At 38.6% G+C, this 25,494-nt stretch overlaps 1 protein-coding gene across 2 annotated transcripts; it reads left to right on the forward strand.

Moving 5' to 3' along the window:
- Window positions 1-1,033: 1,033 nt before the first annotated feature.
- On the forward strand, window positions 1,034-25,494 carry PTTG1IP2 (PTTG1IP family member 2). Of its 2 annotated transcripts, none has more exons than XM_083875432.1 (7): window positions 1,034-1,169; window positions 3,928-3,980; window positions 6,290-6,398; window positions 9,114-9,222; window positions 12,684-12,752; window positions 17,221-17,267; window positions 23,884-25,494. In XM_083875432.1, exons 1-7 carry the CDS (start codon window positions 1,037-1,039, stop codon window positions 23,931-23,933), a joined length of 570 nt encoding a protein of 189 aa, XP_083731558.1. In that variant the 5' UTR covers window positions 1,034-1,036; the 3' UTR covers window positions 23,934-25,494. The 2 variants fall into 2 exon arrangements, with proteins under 2 accessions (XP_083731558.1, XP_083731559.1); XM_083875433.1 differs by having other exon boundaries at window positions 12,687-12,752.

The raw sequence follows: 25,494 nt of genomic DNA on the forward strand, positions 1-25,494 counted from the left end.
ATGGCCTTAATTACACGAGAGTAATAAAAATGGTGCAAACAGAAGAGGAGTGTTTGAGAAGGGAGGTCTCAAGCAGCTGGGATCACTACTGACTGAACAATGCCATACTTGGAATGAGTGTTTGCCTCCTGCTTGGAGCAGAAATCTTTGAGCACTAGCAAGACCTACACCGGTACTTCAGCTATTAATTGACAAATATCAAACTTCCCATTCCTGAAAAAGGCACAGAGCAGCTAATGAAGTTCAGGAGTAGGATTGTTTAACTAAAGTAAGGCTGGCTGTCACAGCAGGGCAAGTCACTTCACTGGCCATTAAGGACTTGTTTTGGTATCTAACCACAGCTATCTAGGGCCACTGACATGCCCAGAATGTCTTGCGTGTCCTTACTCTGCCATCTCAGAGGGTTTGGGGTCTTTCTTTTGTTCCTGCGTTCTATCTTGCAGGCTTATCTGGGTGTTCTGTATATCCCTGGGCACTTGAAAGGGTGCTAGATTCTTCCCAAAGGCCCTGAGAGGTGGGTCACCGTGCAAAACCAACTCGTTGGTCTTTTAAAATTGGAAGGTCATGGAAAATTTTCAATTTGCTTCCATCTCTTTATTAATTTCTCCGGCCAGCCCTGGTTTAGGGATGTCTTTACTGTCTCCGCTGGCTCTGGCAGCTTGCTGGGCATCCTCCCTGAGGAAACAAACCAGGAAACAGGAGCCAGGGCACGGGATCCTCGCCAGCTCCCTGCCCCCACAGGCACCGGGAAGTTCACACTGCAAAGAAAGGGGAAAGCGTGTCACATCAAACGAAGAAGACAGAGGAAAAGGCCCCGCGTATCTCAGCTCTCCCCGGCAGTACCTGCGGACGGGTAGCAGGCAGGGCCCGCCTGTCACCCCCACAGCCCGCCCGTCACCCCCGCCCCGGAGCGGGGAAGGCGAGCCCGGCCCGAGCCCCGCCCGCTCCCTCAGGGCCCCGCCCCCCCGTCTGGCGGCGCCTGCGCGGGGCCGGTCCCGGGGCGAGCGGGGCCCGAGCGGCGCGGCCCGGCCCGGCCATGGAGGCGGTGCGGTGGTGGCCGCTGTGGCCGCTGTGGCCGCTCTGGCTGCAGGGCCTGGCGCTGCTGTGGGGCCGCGCCGTGGCCGGGATGGAGCAGATCCGCACCACGGTTCCGCCGGCGCCGGTGCAGGGTAAGGAGGGGCGGGCGTCGCTCCCTTTGCTTCCCCGTCCGTCCAGCGGTGCGGCCGCGGGGCCTTCCCCGTCCAGCGGGGCGGGCCTGGCCGGGCAGAGGGGGCTCGGCGGCGGACACGGGCTCGGGCTCGCCCCGAGGGCTGCCAGGGCCCACCGGCGCCCGAAGCGCCTTCAGGAGAGTTACGGAGGGCTCGGGGCTTGCCGTGGTGCTGTCCCCGGGGCCGGCAGGGAACAGTCCGCCCCAGGGCGAGGGACGGGCTGGTGGCGCTGGGGTTTGCCAGCCCGCGGGGCCGCGGGGGTGTCCGGGTCTTCGTGCACGGTGACAGTCACAGAATCGCGGGATGGGGCCAGGGCGGCCCCCTGGTCCAACGTCCCTTGCTCAAGCAGGGTTATCCTAGAGTACACAGTCGCCAGGGTTTGCTCAACCCTGGGTAATGATGAGGAATGTGCCTCAGGAAAAGCTGACGGAGGTGCGCGTCCCTCCCTGTTCTGTTGGAGTCATTCATCTCTTCGCTGCTTTTGGCAGGCAGTTGGTGAAGCTCGGCCTCAGATTTAGTTGCCACCAGCAGATGTGACCACAAAGGTGCAGTCAGGTTGGCTGGCATCAGATTTGGGTATCTCAAGTGCACCTTGGCAGGTGTGTCTAAATCCCAGCTAGAGATGTTTAGTTTCCTTTAGGGAAGGGTTTATACTTGAAAAGGGAGCCTCCAGTTTTTTGAGACAACTAACTTGAAGCTAATCAGCCTTACTAATTCATGTTCAGAAAGCTTGTTTGTTTGAGTGTTTTAAATCTCACATTGAAAAAGTAATGAAATATTTTTCCAATAAGCATGGTTATACTCCGTGTTGAAAATTTGAAAATTTTAAAATATAAACTGGACAGTTTCTGAACCTGCTCCTCATGTTGATTTTTTATGAATTGGTATATGGGCCTTACACTTGGGCTGTTATTTGGTACCTGTAACAATTTGATTGGTAAGGGAGAAACTGGTAAGGGAGTTTTCTATATGAGTATATTAATTAAAGATGAATATACTGGTACATAAAATGCAGTTAATGTTAAGGACTAGTACCAGAAATATTTACTTTTAATATTTAATTATGAATTATAAAAAGAAAATATTGAAATCTGTAGTTGTTTCACAAGCAAGTAACTCTAGCTCAAAATGGCAACTGCTTGTGAATAATGCGCCATTTAGAGATCATTTCCGTTTGTATTTGTGATATGCTGAAATAAGAACAAGTTTGTTTCATTAACTGGTGTAATAAATTATCATAGGATGTAAGGCATCCATGGACGGCAGGGAGAAGGAACTCTGCAGACCCGAGGTATTCTAGAAACACGTGGTTTTATTGCAAGGGTCGTGGGTAAAAAGGGCTTTGCCTTCAGCCACCAGCCTCGGCTGAAGGGAAACCCCAAAGAGAGAGAGAGGGTATGAGGTAAAGGAGATAGCAGGGGTAAGGGAGGTAAAAGAGCTAAGAGGGCTAAGAAAGGTAAGAAGAGTGTAGGGGTCAGAGCGGTAAGAGAAGAGAGCGTGAGGACCTTATTACAATAAATTGTATCTCCTTTTGTGTTGAATATTGTAATTTACAGTGACCAACTGGTGCGAGATACAAAACCTACAAACTTTGCATGCAGCCAATGAGAACTACTATATTACCATATCATCCTATATTCTAAACTCTGAAGACTACTTTCCTTATCTATTTTTTTCATTGACACCTTGGCAGAGTGGAGAGGGGCTACACACTGGGGTCCTTTTGTTTTCTATCCCTCAACCTACCTCCAGCTAATCACCATCTTCCTGCCTGCCATGATCACATCACAGAGCTGGCTTTCATTTCTATTTCACTCACAGGTTTTACATCTCCAGTATTTCTTGCCAGGCAATCATATCCACAGGCCCCTCCTGTCCCATCTTTCCCAACAATAGGAATTACAATTACTGGAAGAAAAATCTAGGTTCAGACAAGGAAAGGAGATTCCCCCTCATCTTTGAAGTAGTTCATCTAGGTCAAGACTAAGGCATGTATGTGGTCCTGTGCCACAAGTTGTATCTGAGTTATGGATAAAAAAAGACTGCTCTTAAGATGATAAACATGTGATACTTCTAAAAAAAAAGTAAATGTGAGCACCAGTAAGTATGTGGGGTTTTTTTAAACTCAGAGAAAATGCATCACTTGGCTTGTCAAGCTTCTGTTAAAGTTCTTATTGATCTCTTGCATAGTAACTTTGTGTCCTATATTTGGAAGTGTATTTTATTGTTATTTAAAATTATATTATTTGGAGAGCTTTATCTTTTAAAAACTCTTTTCTGTCAGAAAAAAAAAGTTAATACCTATGGAAGGGGATAAATGCTAAGCAAGGGTCACCTTTTGCAAAGCTTCCAGAACTGCACAGCTTGAAAGTGTTTAAGTTCTAAAATTTCAGTGGAGCAACCAGGAGACTCTTGGGTTACATCTTCTGTCTTGTCCTTAGAGAAAGCAAACTGAGGTTAGAGATAAGCTGGAATTGTTTCCCTGTGTCTAAACTGAAATGTTTTTTATCTCTGTTGGCTGCAGTTCTCCTGGAATGGAATTACTGAGATTTCATTACTTCAGTCAAAATTATTGCTTGTATCTAGGATTAGGAAAGAAAAGAAAGGTTAAATATTATGATAAATGCTTGACCTTATGGAATAAAAATAACTATAAATCTCTGTAAATAGAAAAATAAATATAATCTCTGTATAATTTGGTTTTGTTTGGTTTTTTTAGCATGTTCAGCATTTTCCCAGAAGTCCTGTGAAGAATGTCTAAAAAATGTTTCGGTAAGATTTTTAACATCTTTTTTGATTGATAAGAATTTCAATATTTCATTTAATATGAAATCAAATTGTTAGGCTTTCTTTGGCTGTTTGTGTCTTATTTAAATGATAGAGTCAGCTGATGTGTTACTTTCCCTCTGTCACATGTGATGCCAGTGTGCTCTCACTTTGCCACGCTTGCTCCATGATTTGGTCACTCAGGCTGTTTCTGTGCTTTGTCTGGAGAGGACAGATCGAATCCAGTCAGTGCGTGCTCAGGGCTTGTATAGCTCAGCTGAGCAAGTTGATGTTGCTGCTGCCTCAGATTCATGCTCATTTTGTGGGTAGCACTTAGTTAAATGTCCATCTAAGAAACTTAGACAGTTAAAACGCCTTGCTTTTTTTTCTGTTGTGTTAGGAAAGCTGGGAAATTAATGCGAATAAACTGGAAGTGCCTTTCTCTAGATGCCTCAAGAAGTCCCTGTAACTGAGGCAGAGTGTGCAGGTCCCTCTGACTACATCAGACTGTGTGTGCTTAAAACTGCCAGGCTAAGCCATTGTTGGTGTTTAGATTTCCAGTGAGAATGCAATAAGAAAGACATTTAAATGTTAGAATTTGTTTCTATTTCTTTGTGGAAAACTTTAGTTCTACAATAAGGATTGTGATAAGCATGCAAAAGGCATTATTCCCTGCAGAACAGAAGTGAGATTATTTCAAATTCAAACTTAAGATGTCACTGCAAAGAAACATTTCAGGAGTCTTAAAGTTGCATATAAGTTTCCATTACTGGAAAACCTTTTCACCAGGGAAGATTGAGAAATATCTGAACTTACCTGCTTGTCTTATGCATATTTTGTCTTGAAGGAAAAAATATTAATTGAATTGTATTGATGATTGTGTATTGTCAGATTCTTTTATCATTGAGAGTGAGTCAACTGAAATATTTTCTTGTACTTCAGCCCTTGCTCCAACCAGTAGCTGTGTCAGGTATTGCCTTTTGGATTAGACATGTTTTCAGTAGTTGGATGCAGGAGTCTCCATCAGAATGACACAGTGCCCTGTGTGGGCTCCCAGTTGTCACCAACAGTGTGCAGTCATTTGGATTAGGAGAGACCTCATGAGCCACCTCATTCAGCTTCCTGCTCAAAGCAAGGTCAACATTATGTTCAGAGTTTAACAGTGACTTTTATTATGCCCCCTATTAGTTGTTATTTTTAATCTATTAATTCTTATTAAATATTTGAATCAAAACCACATATTCTCATCTAACATCCATAATTAAAATGGCATGGTTTTTCCAAAGTGAATTCTACTTTCTTAGGTTTTTTTGTTGATGTGTCCTTATGGGTATGTTTAACTTGTACAGTCTAGCAACTAAAAAATAGTAATATCTTCTTGTATCCACATTTTCCAGAAAGCAGAATCTGTTACAAATTGTTTCCTTTGTATTTAACGTTTTGTAATCCATTAAGAGCAAGATAACAGGCTTTGTGTAATTGAGGATGTATGACAGAGATGTTCTTGATAGTACTGTTAGATAAAGCACAGTTCCTGGCTGAGCTCTTTTTGTAACAAATCCTAAAAAAACGTGTTCTGTTAAAAATTCTTGTTGCTCTTATTCAAAACTATTTCACTGTTTGAGTTGTATGGTAAATGATTTCTGAGTAAGTATTTATTTTAACAGATGAAAACCAAAACCTAAGCTTAATGCTTAGTGATGACTTTAAAGGCAGAAATGTTGTACTGGAATTTTAACTACAGTACACATAAACACTTCAAATTATAAAAATATCCAGATATGTAAGTAAGTGCAATTAGGGTAGACAGAATACTTTGCAACTCACACTGGATGAGGCTATATCATTCATTACCTTGCAGCAAAAGTTCCTGTAGGCTTGTAAGGATTCTTTACTATTTTGTTTCTGTTGATAATCAAATGCAGGTCTGAAGTAAGATTATAGGTATATTTTTATCCCTTAAAGATACGAGGTGTTTTAAAGTTCTGAACAGTTGGCCGTCCAATTTTGTATTTCTTATTTGTTAATTCCAGTAATTTTAAATCCAAAGCCATTTTACCCTCAAGTGTGCAGAGTACCTCAGTATGTTCCCAAATATTTTCAGGCTAGTATTACTTATAATTACAAAATGTTCTTATTCACCATTCAGTTTAGGTTTTACTGAGAAGTTGGACTTCCATAGGCTTTATAAGACAAAGCACTTCCATTTCTCCAGTATTACATTCACATAAAAATCTGTCTTTGGAGTGGTGCACTAAATTGTTAACTGTTTTTGGAGATTAATAATTTGGATTTTTCTTGTTTCTTTTGCACAGTGCCTTTGGTGTTACACCAACAACACATGTATTGATTACCCTGTAAGAACTGTTCTCCCACCATCTTCATTGTGTTCTCTCTCAAATGCTCGATGGGGAGTTTGCTGGAGTAGGTACTAATTTTACTTTTGCTGTAGAGAATTATTTATGAGTATGATTAAAGTAAGCTTGCTAGAGCTGTTTCCTGATAATTTATTTGGAGAGTTGGGCCAAGGAGGCAGTGGGTATGATTTGGAGCCGTAGTTCTAATCTTCTGAACTTAGAAACAATTGTTAAGGTCTCTGTGTGAGCAGCCAGTGTAGTTATGCTGATGCAATGGCTTTAAAACATTTTTACCTTTAAAATTTCTGAAAGTGTTGGATGATTTATATAGATACACAGTTCTATTATATTCCAGTGGCAGCAGTGAACCAATACTACAGGAATAGAGTCACACAGAACTTTGTGAATGCTATTTTTGCTTAAACAACTGAAATAACAGGGTGCCAAAGTCAATGTAGATAAGGTTTAAAAGGAACATGCATGGTGCCACTGTAATCCTGCATCATGTAATTGTTCTTCAATTTCCATTTGCTTTGCATGTTTTACCACAAAATACAGGACTGAGCATGTGCTGCCATCAGGGTAAAATATTTGGAGCTGTTTTTGTAATAATGTGGGTACAGATCTAAAATCAGACTAGACTGGAACAGAGAACACCTAAGGCCTTGGAAAGCTTCTTGTATGAAACAAGAGTACAGCTTCAGTCCAGCAGAGCAAAGGCTTTCTGCTTTCTGTGTGTTTGTGCATGGACACCAGGAGGCTAAAGGACAAAAACAAATGGGGATGAACTATCAGGGACTATGCTGACTGAAGAAAGTCGCCATGCTTAGTGCAGAGAGATTTTGCAGTAGTCTAAGCTAGGGTAGCAGAAGTAGATTGCTGATAAAGTGTAACATGCAAGTTTCTGAACACTACCACTTAATGACTACTGCAGAGTGAATAGATTAGAAAGTACAGATCACCATAATCAATTCTATATTCTTACAGAAGGGCTCTGTGCTTTGTTTTCAGAGAACGGGTATTTATGTGTAAACTTTTGTTAGAGTTTTTTAGGGTATGATAAGAATATAATTTCAGTGATAAAGCTCACTTTTAGGAAAACTGGGCTTGCAGTGTTGTAGTAACGGCTCTTATTATGAAATGTTTAGTGGGTTTTTTTTCTGAAAGTGTGGGGGGTTGACTCCTGCCAGTAGCTGAGTGCTCACACAGCTGCCTGTTTCCTCCCTCCACCCATGGCCCCAGTGGGATGGAGGAAGAAAAGGGAACAAGAGCAGAAAACTTCCTTGGCTGAGATAAAGATGGTTTAATAAAAGAAGGAAAAAGAGGGAAAAAAGACTTTTTTTTTTTTTTTTTTTTTTTTTTTTTTTTTTTTTTTACGACCCCTCAGAGGCAGACTGATGCTCAGTCAGTCCCCAAACAATCAATTTCCATTGGAACTGGCTTTCCCCTTGGAAGCCAGTTACACCCTCCACTTGCCTTTCCTTCACTTCAGATTTTTTCACTGACCACATTGTATGGTGGGCAGTTTGGGTCAAGTGTTGTGTCAGTGTCCCCTCCTGACCTCTTCCTAGTCTCGTGCCTGTGTCCAGCCCTACTCACTGGGGGGAGCAGAGGGAAGGGGGCAGGAGAAGGTGGGAAAATATTTTGGTGCTCTTCAAGCCTGCTCAGCAACAGCCTGACCATTGATGTGTTACCAGCATGTTTGAGCCAGAAATCCAAAATACAGCATCAAATGAGGTGCTGTGAAGTAAGTTGACACTCTCAAGCACACCAGGTAGAGAAACACATGTCCTTTTCTACTGATACTAAAGGTGGTCTTGACAGTTTACTGCTGCTGTGGAAATGGCTTCTATCTTGTATGCCATCTGTGTTTCTAGGTTGACTGTAGCTTAAACACAGAATGAAAACTTCATGATGGAGCACATTCTCAGAAAAAAAAAAAAAGGTAGAAAAAAAGCCCAGATCAAAACAACAACAAAAACACTCTAAAATATGCATTTCCTTAATAGATTATTTACAAATTACAGACAGCAACATGCCATGGGGTTATATGATCTTATTGAGACTGTCCCCTACAAACACAGCAGGAAAATTAATTAACTTGTGAAGATGGTGGTGATGTTTTTTCTTTTTTTTCTTTGAGCAAATAAAATTAAGAGATGAATGTTGTTCACCATTGCTGAAAATGAAGGTGAATAGTGCAGCTTTCAAAGTCAAAAACAAATGAGTTGCTTCCAGTTACAATTTTATATGAATAATGTGTGTTGACAGATTATTAACCAGAGTGAAGTGAAGAACAGTCTAATACAAAGTAACTTAATTGTGTTGGGTGTTTTCATGAATAGTAAGCAGATGAAATAGGTAATGGTGCCAGGAGTGTAGACTGAAAACTGACAGTCTTTTCCTGCACTTTCATAGGTTCAAAAAAATCTTTTTTGCTTCAATTAAGTAGTATACTTTTGAAAAAATTAAATTTTGTTTAAAACAAAATTTTAAAAGAATTTTTGCTTTACTAGGTGAAGTATATTTAATTGTTTGTAACTTGTAGGGAAGTAACAAAATGAGAAATATGGTTTTATTTGATGTCTGTTCAGTGTAGATTATGCATTATAGCAAAGTTTGAATGTGGTATACTGCATTTTATCTGGAGCAGTTAAACAGAATTATGTGGAGGTTTTTGCATATAGGGATGAAAAAGTGTCTGAGAAGGAAGGGAAGAATTATCAGAAAGATAAATGTTACTAATGGAGTCTAACAAGTTGAATATATTCATGTTTTTCAGTAAACTTTGAAGATTTAATTATTGCCATGGCTGTGATAGCTGGACTCATTCTGGTGACCATAACAGTCTGTTGCTGTTACTGCTGTTACTGCAGAAAGCGTTCCAGGAGGTAAACACATGCATTTGTTTCCTTTGCTAACACTGAGTGCTGGTCTTCTCTATCTATCTACAATTTTTACTCTCCAGTATACTAAGGATATTTTCATTTGGAAGCAGTTTTGGTAACTTGGCTTTATTTGTTTGAGAAAGACAACAAGGTAAGAGATGCTTAGTGACAGGTACTATGACACTGGAAATGGTGCTGGAATGACATGGAAGTGATTTTTCTAGTGGTAACAGCACTGATGTGTCTGACTTCAGGTAAGCTATTACTTTACACTTCTATGTTTCACACTTTCGTAGTAACACTGGCCATGAAATCTTTCAATGACCAAATAAATCTTTGCTTCTTGTGATAATGGTATAAATAATTTCTTTCAAGGCAAGCTCATGGTACAGCAATGTAACAATGTCCTCTATACAGCACCTATACACACATCTTTCAGAGCTGCTCTAGGACCTGTCAGCAGTCAGTATCTGAGGGATTAGCTCTCTTTGCCAATTCAAGAAGATACTCTAAATGCAAGATAATACCTCTTTGCTCTAAGATACTAAGAATGATTTACTTATTTTCAAGGATAGTAATACTGCAAAAATTAAATGTTCTTAAGATCTTTTAATTTTTTTTAACTGGCTTCTTTAAGTCGCTAATATTCTTAAAAGGAGGGAAGTAGTTGATGAGTAACTACAATAGGTACATCAGTGCTGTGATATGAAGTGGGACAGCACAATATGCTTGCCTTTATCACTCAAGTTTTAAAGCTTTCTGGACAGTGAAGTTTCAGCTAGCTCTGTTCTTTTTGTCCTTCAGTACTTCCTGTACGAATAAAATGGGGACATTATTTCTTGGTCTGAAATGATTTCTATACTTTTTAAAGTACCTTTGACTCATTGTTCCTGTTTGAGATATGGTTTTCGTTTTTTTGAAGGTACTTATGCAACTGTACATTGTTTAGTGCTGATCTTAAAGCCAGGGAAATATGGTACATGTGTGGCTTTAAAGAAGTGTGAAAATAATTATAAATAACATCTCATTCCTTTCTCTCTTCCCTGAGGAAGAAGCAAGTACTGTTCTGTTGGTAGGTTGGTGTACCTACTCTGCCTAGTTCAAAAATGAATACTCTTTAGCCCTGTGCTGATAAGCCCTGAAGATGTAAAGAACAGGTTTAGATCTTACATAAGATCAGCCAACATCCTCTGCAGAGCAACTGAGTAGGCTCCTGTGGCTGACATGTCAGCAAATAAAGCTTGAATCCTGTGAAAAGAGATAATTGTGCCAGCCTTCAGTTTTAGTAGCTAAGTTGTCAATCAGTACTGTAACATCTAATTCTAAAAATAGAGGGTTAGTTGAGAGTCATCTTATGCCAAGACTCCAAAGGTGTCAAGCTTAATCTTGTGACCCTTAGAGGATTTAGAGGCCTTGTCAATCTGAGGTCCAGCTTATTTCAGGAGAAGTCAGAATGTGTTATTACACTGAAGCCTGGTACATTATTGACTTTAAGCCCACTGATTCTTGGCTAGAATTCTTTTTGCTCTCTTCTTCCTTACTTTTGGGGACTCATTTTCCACAAAAGAAACTTTTTTTCATGAATAGGAGGAAGGAAAGGTTGTGGAAATGTAGTATCAGATCTGTTTAACTGACTCTTTATCATTTATGTATCATCTGAGATCAGAGGTGTAACCTTGTTTTGCAGAAGTATCAGTGTTTCTTTTGGGAATTTTTGGTGTGTTGTTTGAGAAGCCTGAACTTACGTTTTCCTTCAACACAGAGAATATTTATGTGCATTAAATCCCACATCAGTAATGTAGTTGGCTCATCTGTGTCCATCCTACCAGAGGAATTTTAGGAATATCGGTGCGTAGTTTTTATTTTTATCCTGTGTTTTTGGACTTTAAGAGTCTGGTTCCATGTACTTGTGACAGTTTCATGAAAAACTATTATTCATTAAACTCTACTAAATAGACTTCTGTGAGCTTCTGTTATCAACCATGTTTTTTTGTATAATATCAAACTTTATGAATTTGGAAGAACTATTCATTCAAAGTATCCAGAAATCAGAAGATATTTAATGCTGTTTAATTACAAGAAAGAAATGCATTTTCTGAGTCATATAGCAACATTTTATTTATTTGATGCTTTTATATTTTGCAATACCAATTGTGAAGATTATTGCATAGTTACAAGAATGAGGTCTCCAGTAAAGCTGTTTTACAGGAAGGTACCCAAGAATGGGAGCTTCTAGTCATGCCAGACATGCTGATGTGGAGAATTGATTCATTTTCCAAAAGGGTCTAACATTGTTTTCAAATAAAAGAGACCTGTTGTGTGTGGTTCCTGCTCCCCCAAGATTTTTCTAATTCTTTAGGTGAAAAAGCTGGAACTAAGAAATTTGTTTCTGAAACATTGCATAGATTCTGAAATACTGGCTTGTATTGAAATAACTAAAGTGTTCAGAGAGATATATGGACTGTTTGAGCACATGAAAGAATTGAATTCACATTTCCAGAGCTGAGTATGCCTGAATTTTCTGTTTTGAAGCATTTGACATGCTGTAATTAACCACTGGATGTCACTCTTGCTTAACTTAGATGTTGGTGTCTACAGATGTGTGTTAATGCTGTTCAGGTGTATTAATATAGTAAATATTAATCTCAGACATCTTCAGAACTATATTCACTTTTGGAAGATGATTAGCACCTGGGCAAGCATGGCTGTTGTCCGTTTACTAATCCCGAAGAATCATCATAAATTCTGTCATAGAAAAACTAACAGAAAAATTGTTTGACATTTGCTTTGGAGTCCTACCAGTCTTACACAGTCTGTCTAATGGTTAAGTGAAGCTGAGGTTTCTCCAAGGCAGGACACAAAGCTAAAGTGCAGCAGAGAATTCAGTAGAGCATATCTGCACATGCAGAGCTCAGATGTACTGTGTAGGTTCAGCATTTACCAGAATCACACAGCTGATATTCAGGTAAATCCTTGCTCATTCCAGAACAGACTCATTTCCTGGGGGCAGCTCGAGATTGGATAGTAATGGTTGTTGGGAAGATAAATTGTTCTGGCATCAAAGGCTTATGAATCATCAATCTTCCAGAGGACAACAATGGACTTAACTGTGCACGTGCAGAACACCGAGTCTTAAATGGGGAGTGACACATAGAGAAAGGGGCAGTTACGAATCCTGCTTCTGGAACAGTCTGCATCCTCTTCCTGAGAAGCTGTAAATAGTCCTGTGGAGGCTGAAGGGCATATTACTACATGAGTAGGGCATTTGGATATTATAAACTGTGAAAGGATAATTACACAAAGTTGTCAATTATACTTACTAAGCTGTTAAATTTTACATGGCTATGAAGTAGTATCTCTGGTCAGATTGTAAGTTCTTTTTGAAAGTACAGTAACTAAATAATGATAGCAATAAAGTTGCTTTTTCCTCCTCTTATGCTCTCCTTCCCTCCTAATTTTTTTAGCAGACTAGATGAAGAAGAGGAGCATCTGGCTAGGAAGAGAGAGGAACGAAGGCTACAGTCTCTTCAGAGGTAAGTCTTGACAGCTTGATATGTAGTATACACTTCCTGGTGATGTAGGAGTATCCCGCCCTTCTAAGAAATACATGGAGTACCAAACAAAGTGGCGTTGTGATGTTAGGCATGACAGTTTTTACAGCTCAGGTTTTTACAAAACAGAGCTTTATTATGAGGTTGATGTACCTGATTAAGAGCTGTATTGCTGTAGATGAATAGAGAGCAAACAACTTGATGCTCAGTGTGGCAGGTACAATGAGTGCTCTGTGCATCATTGCAAGGTTGATGACAAACATTATCCAAGAAGAGAACAGATGCAAATTTGTTTTCGTATACATCTGAATTTGTGAGCTGAAAGTGTCAGACCTAAATGTACCTGGAAGAATAAGAAATAGGTGTCTGATTTACGAAATATACTCACGCACAGTTTCTTAGATAAGTTGTATTGAATATTTGCAATGGATCAGAAAAAAAAAGGTGAGTTTCTACCTGTTAATCCAGTTGTAACTAGTCACAGCACCGTAGGCTGAGTGCTGGTATGAACATGATGTTTCTCCTATAATGCTTATGTTTCTTTTCAAAGAGAAGAGATCCAGTGAGGAATATCAGTGGGTTTTTTGTATGCCAAAACCATGTGCCTTGTTATCAAATGTACATCCTTAATTATGTGACTTTGTTCAGTTAAGACAGCACTTACCTCTGTTTGTTATAAAGCAGACTTCTGACTAGGTGCCTAACAGGGGATGATTGTGTTCCATAACCTTTCCACTGTGATTTGTGTATCAGCTTTAAATTCTTGGTACAGTTAATCTGTAGGAAGTCTGATGCTACTGGAGTGTAAAGTGTGCTTTGCACACACCAAGCAAGTGCTGTTGCACTAGGCAATTAGCAACACAGAGCTAATAGCAGCTCCATTCTTGAATTTAGCCTGGGAGCAAGGATCACTGGGAGCAGACTGCACTGCCAGAGTGATTGCTGCAGCCTTACTTAGAGCAGCATTACTCTTTCCCAGCTTGTCTCAGGATTGTGTCTGTGAAACAGAAACTGTTTTAATTGCAAGAGAGAGCTTAGCAGCAGCCCCGGGGTGTTTCCGTGTTCTGAACATGAATACCTATTGTGTGTGTGGCTGGGGGTCATGGGAAAACACCAGGAGTGGGCCACTTCCAGCACCTAGAGCACCTCACCCTACCCACTGCGTGCTTCCTCTAAGACCTTTGAAGGATGAATTGCTTGTAGCAGGTTGTAGAACAAATTAATATTCTCAACAACCCATTTTTGACAAGCAACCTGCAGAGGAAAACAGTGCCTTGGTACTGTGTAGTCTACTGTGTAGTCCTTCCTTTCTACTGTGAAGTTTTCACATAGTTTATGAAAATAGCTGAATAGATGTTCAGATAAATATCATGGGAGGAAAACAGGCATAGCATTGACCTTGTGTCTATCTGGTTTTGTTTTTTTTATTGTCATATGACATGTTGGGGTTTTTTCTGTGCAATACAGCTACTTTAAATACGGCTGTTCATATCAGTTGGCAATGAGAGGTGAACAGGACTAGCCTGAGCATCATTTCATGATTCCTTTAGTGAATGGTAAAAACAAAGTAAGGAGGCCCAAGTTCCATAGTTTCCGTGGAAATATTTTTGTGGAAAGTTTAAGATGATTGCAGCACCTAGTATTTTCTGTCTTTTCAGGTACACTGTAAAAATCTGCTTTTTAAGTTTAATATTTGTTTGCACTCAGTTACTTACAGATACTTCAGTGTCTCTTTAAAGGATACCTGTTAAAATGAAAAGTAAAGGTAATTATGTTGGCTCTCTTGCTTGTCCTCACAAGGTTGAAGCTAGCTGTCAGTTTACTGAGAGAGTTGAAAGTCACTGATGATGGTTTGAGTTTGCACTTATAGTGAGGGGCATGAAGAAAAGGATGTCTGGAGTTCAATTTTTGACTTAAAACAAGTATTCTATTGCATAGCTTTAGTTCTTTATTTGACCTCATTATCTCTAATATGAAAAATAATTTTAAGCATAGCATTGAATAGTGAGTCTTTTTCTATACACTCAATTATTTACAGCTTCAAATACATGATATATTTATATGTTAGATTTATATAATTTATGGATCATTATTTATTTTAGAATTCTATAAACAAATGCTAAGCAATAAGATCCAGTGCCAAGTATAAATTGATAGTGTATTGGTGGTGAAGAACAAGGAGAGAGGCCAGGGAAAGAAAGGATGGGCGTTTATTTGTGAAGAACCAAGTGTGGAAAATTATTATGTGAATGGTTAGTACTGAGAAAAATACTTCCTCACCTTAGAGCAGTGGGGACAACTTGCATGAGAAGCCAAGACTCCAGCAATAGTGTTAAGATACAGAACCAGCTTGGAAGACTAAAGTGACTTGAGCTGATCATAATGTGAGATGTGGGTGGTGCAGTAATTCTGGGTGGCTGATTCAGGGACTGCCTTTCAGAGCTGTGTCTGGTTCTTCTGGGTTGATGTGTACCTAAGTCTTATTTACTGAGCAAGGATTTAGTCATAGGTGAAGTGATGCCATTGTGGCTGCCTGTCAGAGTTTGAATGTTTCAATGATATTAATGGTTTTACTCTTCAAACTTAATTAGATGTTTGGTGTTTTGTTTTGAATGGCCTAGGGAAGTATCCTAAAGACTTTCTGAGGTTTAAAGCCTACGCAGCTTGGTTTCGCACCATCCCCTTCTTAAGCAGGTGCTTTCTGATTTCAGAACTGATTCACACTGACTGTTGAAGTACCGAGGTTTCAGTAGCTGAAAATGCAGCAGTGAGTCTCCATTACTTCAGACAGGATATGCAAAACAAAGAAATGCCATTAGTACCACCAGTAATAAACCTGGTTTAAGCTCATGTGAAAATTATACAGTAGAAAGGTTTAGCTTTATATTGGAGAAGGCTGCTTTAAGCAGAACTTCTCTATTCTCTTCCCAAAATTCCTTGCCCCATATAATATCTTATATACCACAGAAAGCAGAAATCCTGTTGTCAGTTACCTTCAATGGGTAAATTTGTCCCTTTTTTTTTCTGTTCTCTTCAATCCTGACTTTCTTCTTCTACCTGAATTTTAGTACCCTGACTCTCCAGTGCCTCTTACTGCATTTTGGCCAGGTTGCTTTGTTTACTCTGCTGCCTGGGCTTAATAATGCAGAGGGATGTAATGAACATGAGTATCTCTGGGAAATAGTGGTGGAAGGTTTTGAGTCTCTCTGTCTTGTTTGGTTTTTCTCATCATGCTTCATCTGCGTGCTTTTCCAGAAGTGCAATTGCTGGAAAAGGCCAGTTCAACCCTCAGCTCAGTAGGAAGCAGGATAATTGCTTCTGAGGACGCAGAGGATCTGATTAGCAGTAGGAATTGTTGGGAGGTGGAATATGCATAGGGCAGATGGGATCTTTGGTGAATTAAGCTGTCAGTGCTTAACAGCTTTCTGCAGAATACGTGCAAATTGGAATCCGGCAGAAGTCACAACTTGTCTGACTGGGGGTAGCAAAGGGTGTATTTGTATGTTTTATTTTTTTTTTTAAATTTTTGTTTGAGGAACATCTTTGCCAAATTCTATGTCTTTTCCTCAAGGTATATAGATCCTGGATCATGAAGCAGATGTGTAGGAGTTTTATGTTTGTTTTTTAAACTAAGCAAAATAGATCCTTCTTTTGTAGTATAGGAGAACTATCTGAGAAAAAATGGAATTCTTTCAATTTAAACATCTTTCCTTTGTCACCCTTCACCTTTGCAAAGGGGAAGGAGAAATCCACTCATCAGAAACTTGGTTTATGCGAATAATTTAAGTTTGTCAGTATTAGATACAGGCTTGAGAATGGCCTTATGGTCAGACAACATAAAAACCAATTTGTATTTAGCACAATATTTTGATTTATTCTCTGCATGGATGCCATGCTTTATTTTAGAAAGCAGTAGTTTTCACTTAAACTTGCTGTACATCTTAAGCAAAATACTAATACACCTTTTTATCCTTTTAGAATTATTACATTGAATTAGTACTCTGAAGTACATTCTGTGCACAGCTAAATTTTACAGTGATGCTCCCTGCTGGAAAGCATTCGGGAGTCTTTCAGTGTAGTGAAGTACTTTGCTTCTTATGTACAGATGAACACCTCAGTGTATGAATGTGTGCATAATGTGGATGCTTTACTTTCATATAGAAAAGAAAGGTATTTCTTATTGTTTATTATAATACATCTTATATTTGCACTATCAATTAATAAGAATTTGTGGTCTTAGAGATACAATGTATGTAGATACTTACAGATGAAGTGTAAATAGAAAGGTAATATATATAGAACTGCTAAGTGTGTTTTGTTTTTTTTTTTAATTGTAATGTCATTACTAATGCAAATACAAAAAATGCTGTTGTCCTTTTTGGATGTAATTATAGTTTGCTTGCAGCTCAAAAGAGTCTGAATGTTCTTCTGATGCCTTTATTTCTTGCAGGAAACATGAAAGAAAACTGAAGCATGATGAAATACGTAAGAAGTATGGTATGTGTCATCTTGTTTTGATACTATGCCTAAGTTGATTCCTTTTCCCTAATTATTGTTAAAATTCACAGCAGAAATAAGCTGCTTTATGAGTGGCAAAAATAATCAAGCCCAGTTTTCTGCTGATGCCTGTCTTCTGACACCTGATCTCAGCATGTTTATGCTCCTGTTCTCTTCCTGCACTGACTGCCCAACTGGGCAAGAAGACAAGTGTGCTTGGGATGGGCACTTAAATATATTGATTAAAATAAGTGGATCATCCTGTCTATTCCTAAGTAAGAGGACTGAGTTTGGGGGCTTTTTTGTGTGTTATTGGATGTGATAAATGAACCTACTTGAACTTTGCTACTAGAGTCATGGCTATTGAAGGAGAGACTGACTAGTAGATAGCAAGCTTGTAAATCAAGCTTGAAAAAGAAGGGTGGAGGATGCAGCCTAATGTAGGGATAAAATATTTTTTTTCTTTGTTTCTAAGTGAAGCTGTGCAAGCTTCCAGTTGTAGAAGAATGTCACAAGACTGTAGGACCTGCTGTGTTGTATAGGAGATTCTTAGTATGTAGTTTTGCCAGTGCTTGCACTTTCCATTGGATTTGTTCATAGGGTTAATAGTACTGTGTATTCAGAGACAGATCTGCTAAAACTCTGCTGCATTTTTTATTATGCAAATTGCACTAATGTCAGAGAAGGTGTTTCTAGGGGTCTGAACAGTCACTCAATGCTGTTAATTTTCATCCTCTTGTTAAACTGATTGGCAGAGTCTAGGAATGCCTTCATGAATCTGCAGCCTGCCCTTTGCCTGATGCAGAAGTGATACAGACAAACTCTGTAGGGAATTCTCTGCCTAGAGCACATTTATAAAAGAATGATTCTTTGCCTGGACTCTGAAGGAGGAAAACTACACTGTGAAGCTTGAGCTACAGGAGAAAGAATGTTGTAGAAACTGGAAGTAACTTTTGTTAAACAGCAGTCATGGAAGTTGTTCTGTGGTATTTTACAGGATAATAAACCCTGTATCTCAACCACAGTTCAGTTTCAAGAGGCGTTTGAGTGGTTGACAATAGTCTAGATGTAAAAAAAGCAAACAAGATCCAAGCACAACAAAAACAACACAGGCTTTTTTATTTGTTTCTCCTTACAAGAGACTTCACAGTCAATCTCAGCAAGTTTGATTCATTGGGAAAGATATGGTGAAGAGCTTAGAGTAGTGGCTGTGTCCCCACAATAACTTGCAGCACTGAGTGCAGATGGACCTTTGCATCTCCTGGATGCAGCCAGGATGCAAGTTCTGGGTGCAAAATCATAGCTCCCATGTCAGAGCCCTGCACTGGGGTTCAGGGATGTGAAAGCTGCATTCAGTTATGTTCTGCTTGTGGAACCAGTTCATTTGCCTCTGCATGGCCCTACATTTTACTGAAGACAGTTGTCTGTTCAGTGCTTAACTTCCAGACCTCTGTGGAGTGCTTTGCTGGATCTTGTTGGAGTACTTAAGTTCCCTGAAATTTAAAATTGTATAATGCAATGCCTCTGGAATACAGACATCAAGTTCAGTCAGTCAAGTATTGCTTGTAGCTATACTGTGGACACAGTCATAGGAGAGCTACTGTCATTTTGCCTCCACTATCAGTGAATTAATGAGAAACAAGTCTGTACATTCATTGTGTTAATGGAAGGTGTTGCTTCTTGTAAGAAGTCAGATGTACTCACTTCTTCCTGCACTTACATTTTGCAATGCAGCTTAACTGCACAAGATTGCAATTGGACTATAAAAGTTAAATTTTATTAGCAAATTCTATATAAAGTTTATTGACATGTTTGCTGTATTGCCTAAACAAAGATTAATTTATATTATCAGATATATCAATTTGAGGCCTGGAATCTCATGGTTAATTTTTGTCTTAAAGAAAAATCTAACTCTCATAAAAACATAATTAGCACATCCTTAAAGGACTTACATAACTGAGGAGAAATGAAACACAAAATATGTATAAATTTTGAAATTCAAAAATATAATTGCTGTTGAATATAAGGGTTGCATTCTGGTAATATACAGACAAATTATTGTCAGAATAATTTGGTGAGACATAGAGTAGACTTGGATCTTCTGTTGACACTTTTTACTATCTAGAAAATACAGATGTTAGCATATTAAACATAATCTAATAAAAATTGCTGCAAATAATTATGGAGGCACTAGATTATTTTGCACTCTTGCACACTGCAGAGAGGATTCTCAGTTATGGATGAGTGGCAGAATGACAATGACTTTGTTAACCTGACTGTAGATTAAGATGATGATGCCTGAAATTTCAGTATTTGGTTGGCTTTAAGGGAATGCCTTTTCCCATTTCATCCCCCAGCTTTCCATACCCCATTTAAATGGTAATTACACATTTATAATGCACTGCAGGTGTCACTCTAGCCACAATCCTTTGGGAGCATTGGAAGCAATAGAGCTTTAGCAACCAGGAGTACACACTTTCAATTGTTTCTTTATTGCACAATTTGATAGTATTTTTCATTTGCTCACATATATGAATGCAATATGATTACACAAATTATACGTTGACTCTTAGGAAACATTTAAAGTAGAATTCAGAGTACTTTGCAGCTTCTGTAGTACACAAAGGAACTACAATTTAATTCCTGCTGCATTTGCTTCTATTGTGTGTTCAGTATAGCATTAGTGAGAAGCTGCTTTATTATTTATTTATTTGAGGATTTTGCCTAATATTAGTGGAAAGATTTTTTTCATTTAATTTTTGCAAAATGATTATCATTTCATTGCTTTAGTTCTGCAAAGGTTTTGATTAGCTATTTTAATGGTATGTAATCCTCTCTTGTTTATTTTATGTAAGACATTGGTTTTTATATTCAGTAGTTTATGACAGTAAATGTTTCTTCTGTTCAAGGTAGATACTTTGCCTTGACCTTCTTCATTGTTCTGAATGCAAGTCAGGAGAGCCCTGCATTGCCAAACACTGAAAGCTATGTGATTTGTTAAGAATAGAGCTGTTAATCTGGGGAACTAAAAATAAGGAGGAAAAGTTTAAGGAGTGAAGACATGCAGCAAACTAGGTTATTGTTTTTTGTTTTCAACTATACAGTCTCTTGTAAGTATTTCAGTTGTTAATTCTGGTTTTGGGCAGTGTTAGTACATGATGAGAATCAGATCTCAGTGACTGGGAACCTGCATAGTTAGATAGTATACACTATAAATGAATGTGCTGGAAAGAGATATTAATTTCTTTTGACCATTGCTTTGTCATTTCATAATTATTTCATACAAACTAATGAAAGATACTGGACTACTATACCTTTCAAAATTTTGAGTGTTTCTTAGATACTGCTAAGTTGGTCAAATAGTAACCTCAAAATGAGGGTAAATAGAAGAACTTTTAAGTCACCTGTGTGCCAAGATTCAAGTTCATCAGTGCCATGTAATGGACTTGATTACAAACAAGGCTCCTGAAGATACAAACATCTGGTTTCTCTGAACCCTGGAGGGTAAATGACAACTTGGGTAATGGCTCTCATGTCAGACAGGAAACAGTCAAGAGACAGCTCCTGTCTGCTTCAAGGCAGCACAAGAGCTTCAGCTGAACCAGACATGCTGCCCTATTAGCATGGGCTGCCAGGTTCTCAGAGTGGCACTGGCAGGGCAGCTGTGGGAGCTGCCAGAGGCTTTTTGTCATGCTCTTTTTTTGTATGTCTCTCCAAATAGTTTTTGTCCACTTACTGGAACCTGATACTTCTTCAGTAAGAGCTGGTGCAAGTGATGAGCTACTGTCTCACTTCTCTTATTTAATGTAATCTTATGATGTACTTAAAATGCTGAGGGTAAAAGATTTAAATGCTGGATGCAAGTTTGAGAGCAAGGCTGAAAGGAAAGTGGATCAGGTATTGTAACCCCTGGTTATTCTCATTTGGAAGGAGGGCTTGCCATTTCTCTTGAAGTCCCTTTTGCTTGGGAGATCAATTTCTGAAGTCAGAGCCAATAGTATTCACACTGGATTGACCCATAGTTCTTAAAGCCTATTTAGTTTCAGTATTTTGTCATGAAACAGATGAGAGTACTTTTAAGTCAGGCGTACTAATGCCTGATTGGTAGTGATTAGATCTGTTCATTCCTAAACATAATTCAGTAAAATTCAAGCAAGTACTACTGGGAATGGCATTTGCAGTGAGGAGTAAAAATTACACATTCACTTGAAAAATGAGGATCAGTTTTCTAAAATGGCTTTTAGCTGAGTGCTTTGGTGCAGGAGAAAAGTATATTCACTCCTCAGAATGGTATAGGAAAGGTTTATCAGGACTCTTAACACAATCCTCTGGTTAATTTGAATTGGCACTACTGGATGTAGAAAATCTTCTCCATTGGGTTTCAGTTGTTTGAACTGTAAAGAACAGTATCTAGTGTTTTACTGTGCTACTTTCAGGTCTGTGAGGTGTTTAGTATGTGTCCTGAGTGAAATATCAAAAAAATTATAATAAGCATGCGCCAAACTCTATGGAGAAAAGTCTGCAGACTACGTTCATTTTATCGGGGAATATGGTACCATGTCTTGCCACTTTGTGGAAAGCTTTTTGAAGTTAGGTGCATTTATTTGTAAATGGAACTTAATGAGTGCAGGGAGTTTATGCAATGGTAATTGTAATAATAGTGGTAATTTCTAGTATTGATGCTTATTTTTGGTAATTTTGTGTAAACGTGTTCTGTATTTCCAAGGGGTGAGATACAGAAGCACTGCAGTTTTTTTTATAAATTGGACTACTCAGTTGTGTTTCAGGTAACTAAATATATTAGGAGCCGTATATCCTAACTGTCAAAGTATTAACAAGTCTGAATGGCAGGCCAAGGATAAGAGGGGTTTTTTTTATTGTGTATTAGTTTACTTGACAGCTGGAATAGAGTTAGTGGACATCACAACTGCTTGTTTAAATGCATGAAAGGTAAGATGAAAATCTGAGAAGTAACCACCTTCTAGAAGTTTAAAAATACAAAAATTTCAAAATCTGAGAATATTGTAGATTATTTTTGACAATTATATCATCTAAGTATATTCTTATTAAACAAATGCTTAAATATTTTTTTCCAAAAACAATTACAGAAATGGATAGTACCTCTGATAAAAGGTCTTACATCAGATAGATAGACTATGTGTCATGTTATCTGGCTGAAGCTTTATAAATGTTACTGGCTTACTCCTTGGAAAAATAAGGATCATTATATATGAGGGATAGTTTCGATATTAACGTTTTACAAGTTGACTACTTGTAATCTTGTTTGTTTGAGTGATTATAGGACTTTTCATATTTATTCTTTATTCCAAATATTTACTGTTCCCTATCAGGTGGTTAGTTGCAGTAACTGATACAGTAATCAGCACTGAGCAGTTGTGCTGCTTGACTGGCATCTTAAAATAACCTGGCAGTTCAAATGAAGCTCACCAACTGCACAAGGTAGGCAATAGTGTAGTCTGCCTACAGCAGCATTAGGTTTTGACTTTCAGATAAAACAGTGAATGTTCAGTATCTGTGTGCAGGTACATGCAGAAAAGAGATATGGTGTGAAAAGGACTGAGGGGAGTTCTTACAAGCAGTGACTAGAAAAAAAATTTTTTTTTCATTATTGTGAATCTAAACATTTGTGATTTGGAGTTGCTCAGGTGGTCTTCTGTCTCCATGCCTAGACAAATGAGCTAGAGAAGAGTCCCTGTCAGACATCAGTATAAAAATTGTGGCAGAAAAAATAGCAATAGTATCCTGTCCTTTCACAACATAAGGTCAGCCTCTGGACTCTTACAGGGCTCCTTTATTTTCAGTCTTCTGCCTACCTCTGGTTTAAAGTGTTGTTTGAAGTCTCTTTGAAATAATTTCTGTGTGGAACAGCGGTTGCTCAGCTAATCCATACAGAGGATGCTTTGCATATCCAGGCCTCAGCAAAATTGGATGGCTTTGCAGTGTTTTCTGTGACAGTATTCCAGTATAAAGTCATCAAGAATCTTTGTGAGGGAAACATACCGCAGCTTGGATTAAGTGATGCTCTTGTTGTGGTCCCTGGAGGTTTTAGTGCACATAAGAAGTGATCTTTTTTTCTTAGAGATTATTGCCCTTGCAGAAAAGCAATGAAGAATATGACAGATAAAAGAACATGACAGATTGTTGGGTATAATTGAAGTAGAACTAAGTCAAACTAGCAGCATCTTACATTTTAAAAGGATGATCATCTTATAGTCACTTGCATTAATAAACTGGCCACTTGGAACCTGTTCTTCTTGAGACATCTCTATACTTTGGTTTTTGTCAACTTGACTCTCACAAGTGCATGTGGGTATACCTCACAAATGAGAAATGTGTTTTCCATGATAATTTTTCATAGAAAAATGTTCTCTCCCTGCTAAATCATGAAATACTTAATCATGATTATAGTCTGAAAAGTAAGAGTGCTTAAGAACAATTTTAATTTATTATAATTCTTGAGTGTTTAGGTAATAGAGCAACTATTACAAAACTTGCCTTTTCAATTTGTTATATGCAGCACCTACTGCAGGGAAGTCAGTAACTCAGCTTTTCTGTTATAAGAAAATGATAAATGTAGTCCCATTTTGTTTTACAGGTCTTCTGCAGGATTCTGATAACCCTTACAGCAGATTTGAGAATGAATAAGATGAGCATCTTCCACAAGAATTGTAACTCCAGAATCCAAGAAGACAATTTGTTTTCATTTGCCCTTTGTGCTCTTCTGCTTTTTTTTCTCTCTAAAGTGTTTTTTTCCTGGTTGTAAAACTAAAAGCAGCTAAAGACTTCCTGAAATAACATGTTTCTATGTCCTGTGTGTATAGAAGTAATTTTTTTATAAATGGTTTTTGTTGTTGAAATGTTCACTGAAGTTTGTTGGTTGGTTATCTTTCCTCTTCTTAAATCTATTTTTTATTGCTTGATTTAGATGGTTGGTAGTTACAATAGTGTGTTTGAGTTCAGTCTTAACTGCCAATTAAAGTAGTTGTTCTCATGTTATCTCTTCCTAAATAAAGAGATCTCTTTATATATATATATATATAAAACCATATATATATATATAAAAAACCAAAACGCAACATGGAAGCACAGCTCCACATAGCAGAAACAATTGACGAAAAATACATTGTGCGCATTCTTGTGGGTGGAGAGTTGTTTTTGCCTGGAAAAAGATCTTCCAAGAGTGTAATATGTAAGGGTTGACAGAGAGGAGGAGCATAGTTGTCTTTGAATAATGGAATTCAGTTGTAGGAATGTTAATATGTACTTCGAATATAGCACTGATGTGAAAAATAAACCAGTTAGCAAAACAGGAGGAAGATCCATCCTGAAACAAACATAGTTACGTGTTCCTAAATTTAAGAAACGTCAGTCTGTGTGAACACTTTCTTCTGCAAAGTTAATGTATATTAAAAAAAGGTATAAAGTTGCCCAGATTCTGCAGTTTACCAGAGTGACCCTGGCCAGCAGCTTGGGCACTGCCCAGCTGCTTCCTCCCTCCCTCAGGGGCATGTGGAAGAGAATGGGTACAGCAAAGGGTCGAGGTAAAGGCACAGTAAGTGAAGGAAAGGAGGATAGTGGGAACTAATTCTGCAAAGGCAGTTGCCACCTCCCAGAAGCAGACATTTGCCCAGTCCCCCCTCCATTTTTCTTGGTGAGCCTGGAATAGGGTCGATTTGGGTCAGTTTTGGCCAACTGTGCCCTCTCTCAGCTTCATGCTCACTTCTGGCCTAGTTGCCGGAGCAGCCATAGAGGGGGGGAAAAATGAAACCTTGATGGTGTGCAAGCAACTGTCAGCAAAAGCCAAAGCACTGGTGTGTTACCAGCACTATTCTTGCCACAAATCCAAAGCAGAGCAGCACCGTAAGGGCTGCTGTGACTAAACTTACCTCAGTCGCTGCCAGACCCAGTACAGTAACAAGGCAGTATTTTTTTTAACCTTTTATTGTTCTTTTGGTATTTTCCATAATGCGATTTATTTCCTGTCTTTCTTTTCATAGAGGTGTTTCCTTGAGCACTTTTAGTAGGTTACCATTATAATGTGACAAGCAAAGTCCCTCCAGTCTGATTGTACGTTCCCATTTATTCTGTACGCTTTAAATCACCTCTCTTGGTGTTTATTATCTTAAAATGTTAAACAAATGTACAATATTGAAGATGTTTGTATTATTTTTGTCGACATTCCTAAAATAAACTCTAACATCTTGAA

The sequence above is a fragment of the Zosterops lateralis genome (assembly GCF_965231275.1).
Source record: "Zosterops lateralis genome assembly, chromosome: 1".
Lineage (NCBI taxonomy): Eukaryota > Metazoa > Chordata > Aves > Passeriformes > Zosteropidae > Zosterops > Zosterops lateralis.

Excerpts from the sequence above, each read along its gene's own strand:
- PTTG1IP2 (XM_083875432.1), top strand. The coding sequence starts at position 1,037 with ATGGAGGCGGTGCGGTGGTGGCCGCTGTGGCCGCTGTGGCCGCTCTGG. Across the intron at positions 1,170-3,927 it reads TCCGCCGGCGCCGGTGCAGG|CATGTTCAGCATTTTCCCAG; the intron begins GTAAGGAGGGGC and ends TGGTTTTTTTAG. Across the intron at positions 9,223-12,683 it reads TGCAGAAAGCGTTCCAGGAG|CAGACTAGATGAAGAAGAGG; the intron begins GTAAACACATGC and ends TAATTTTTTTAG.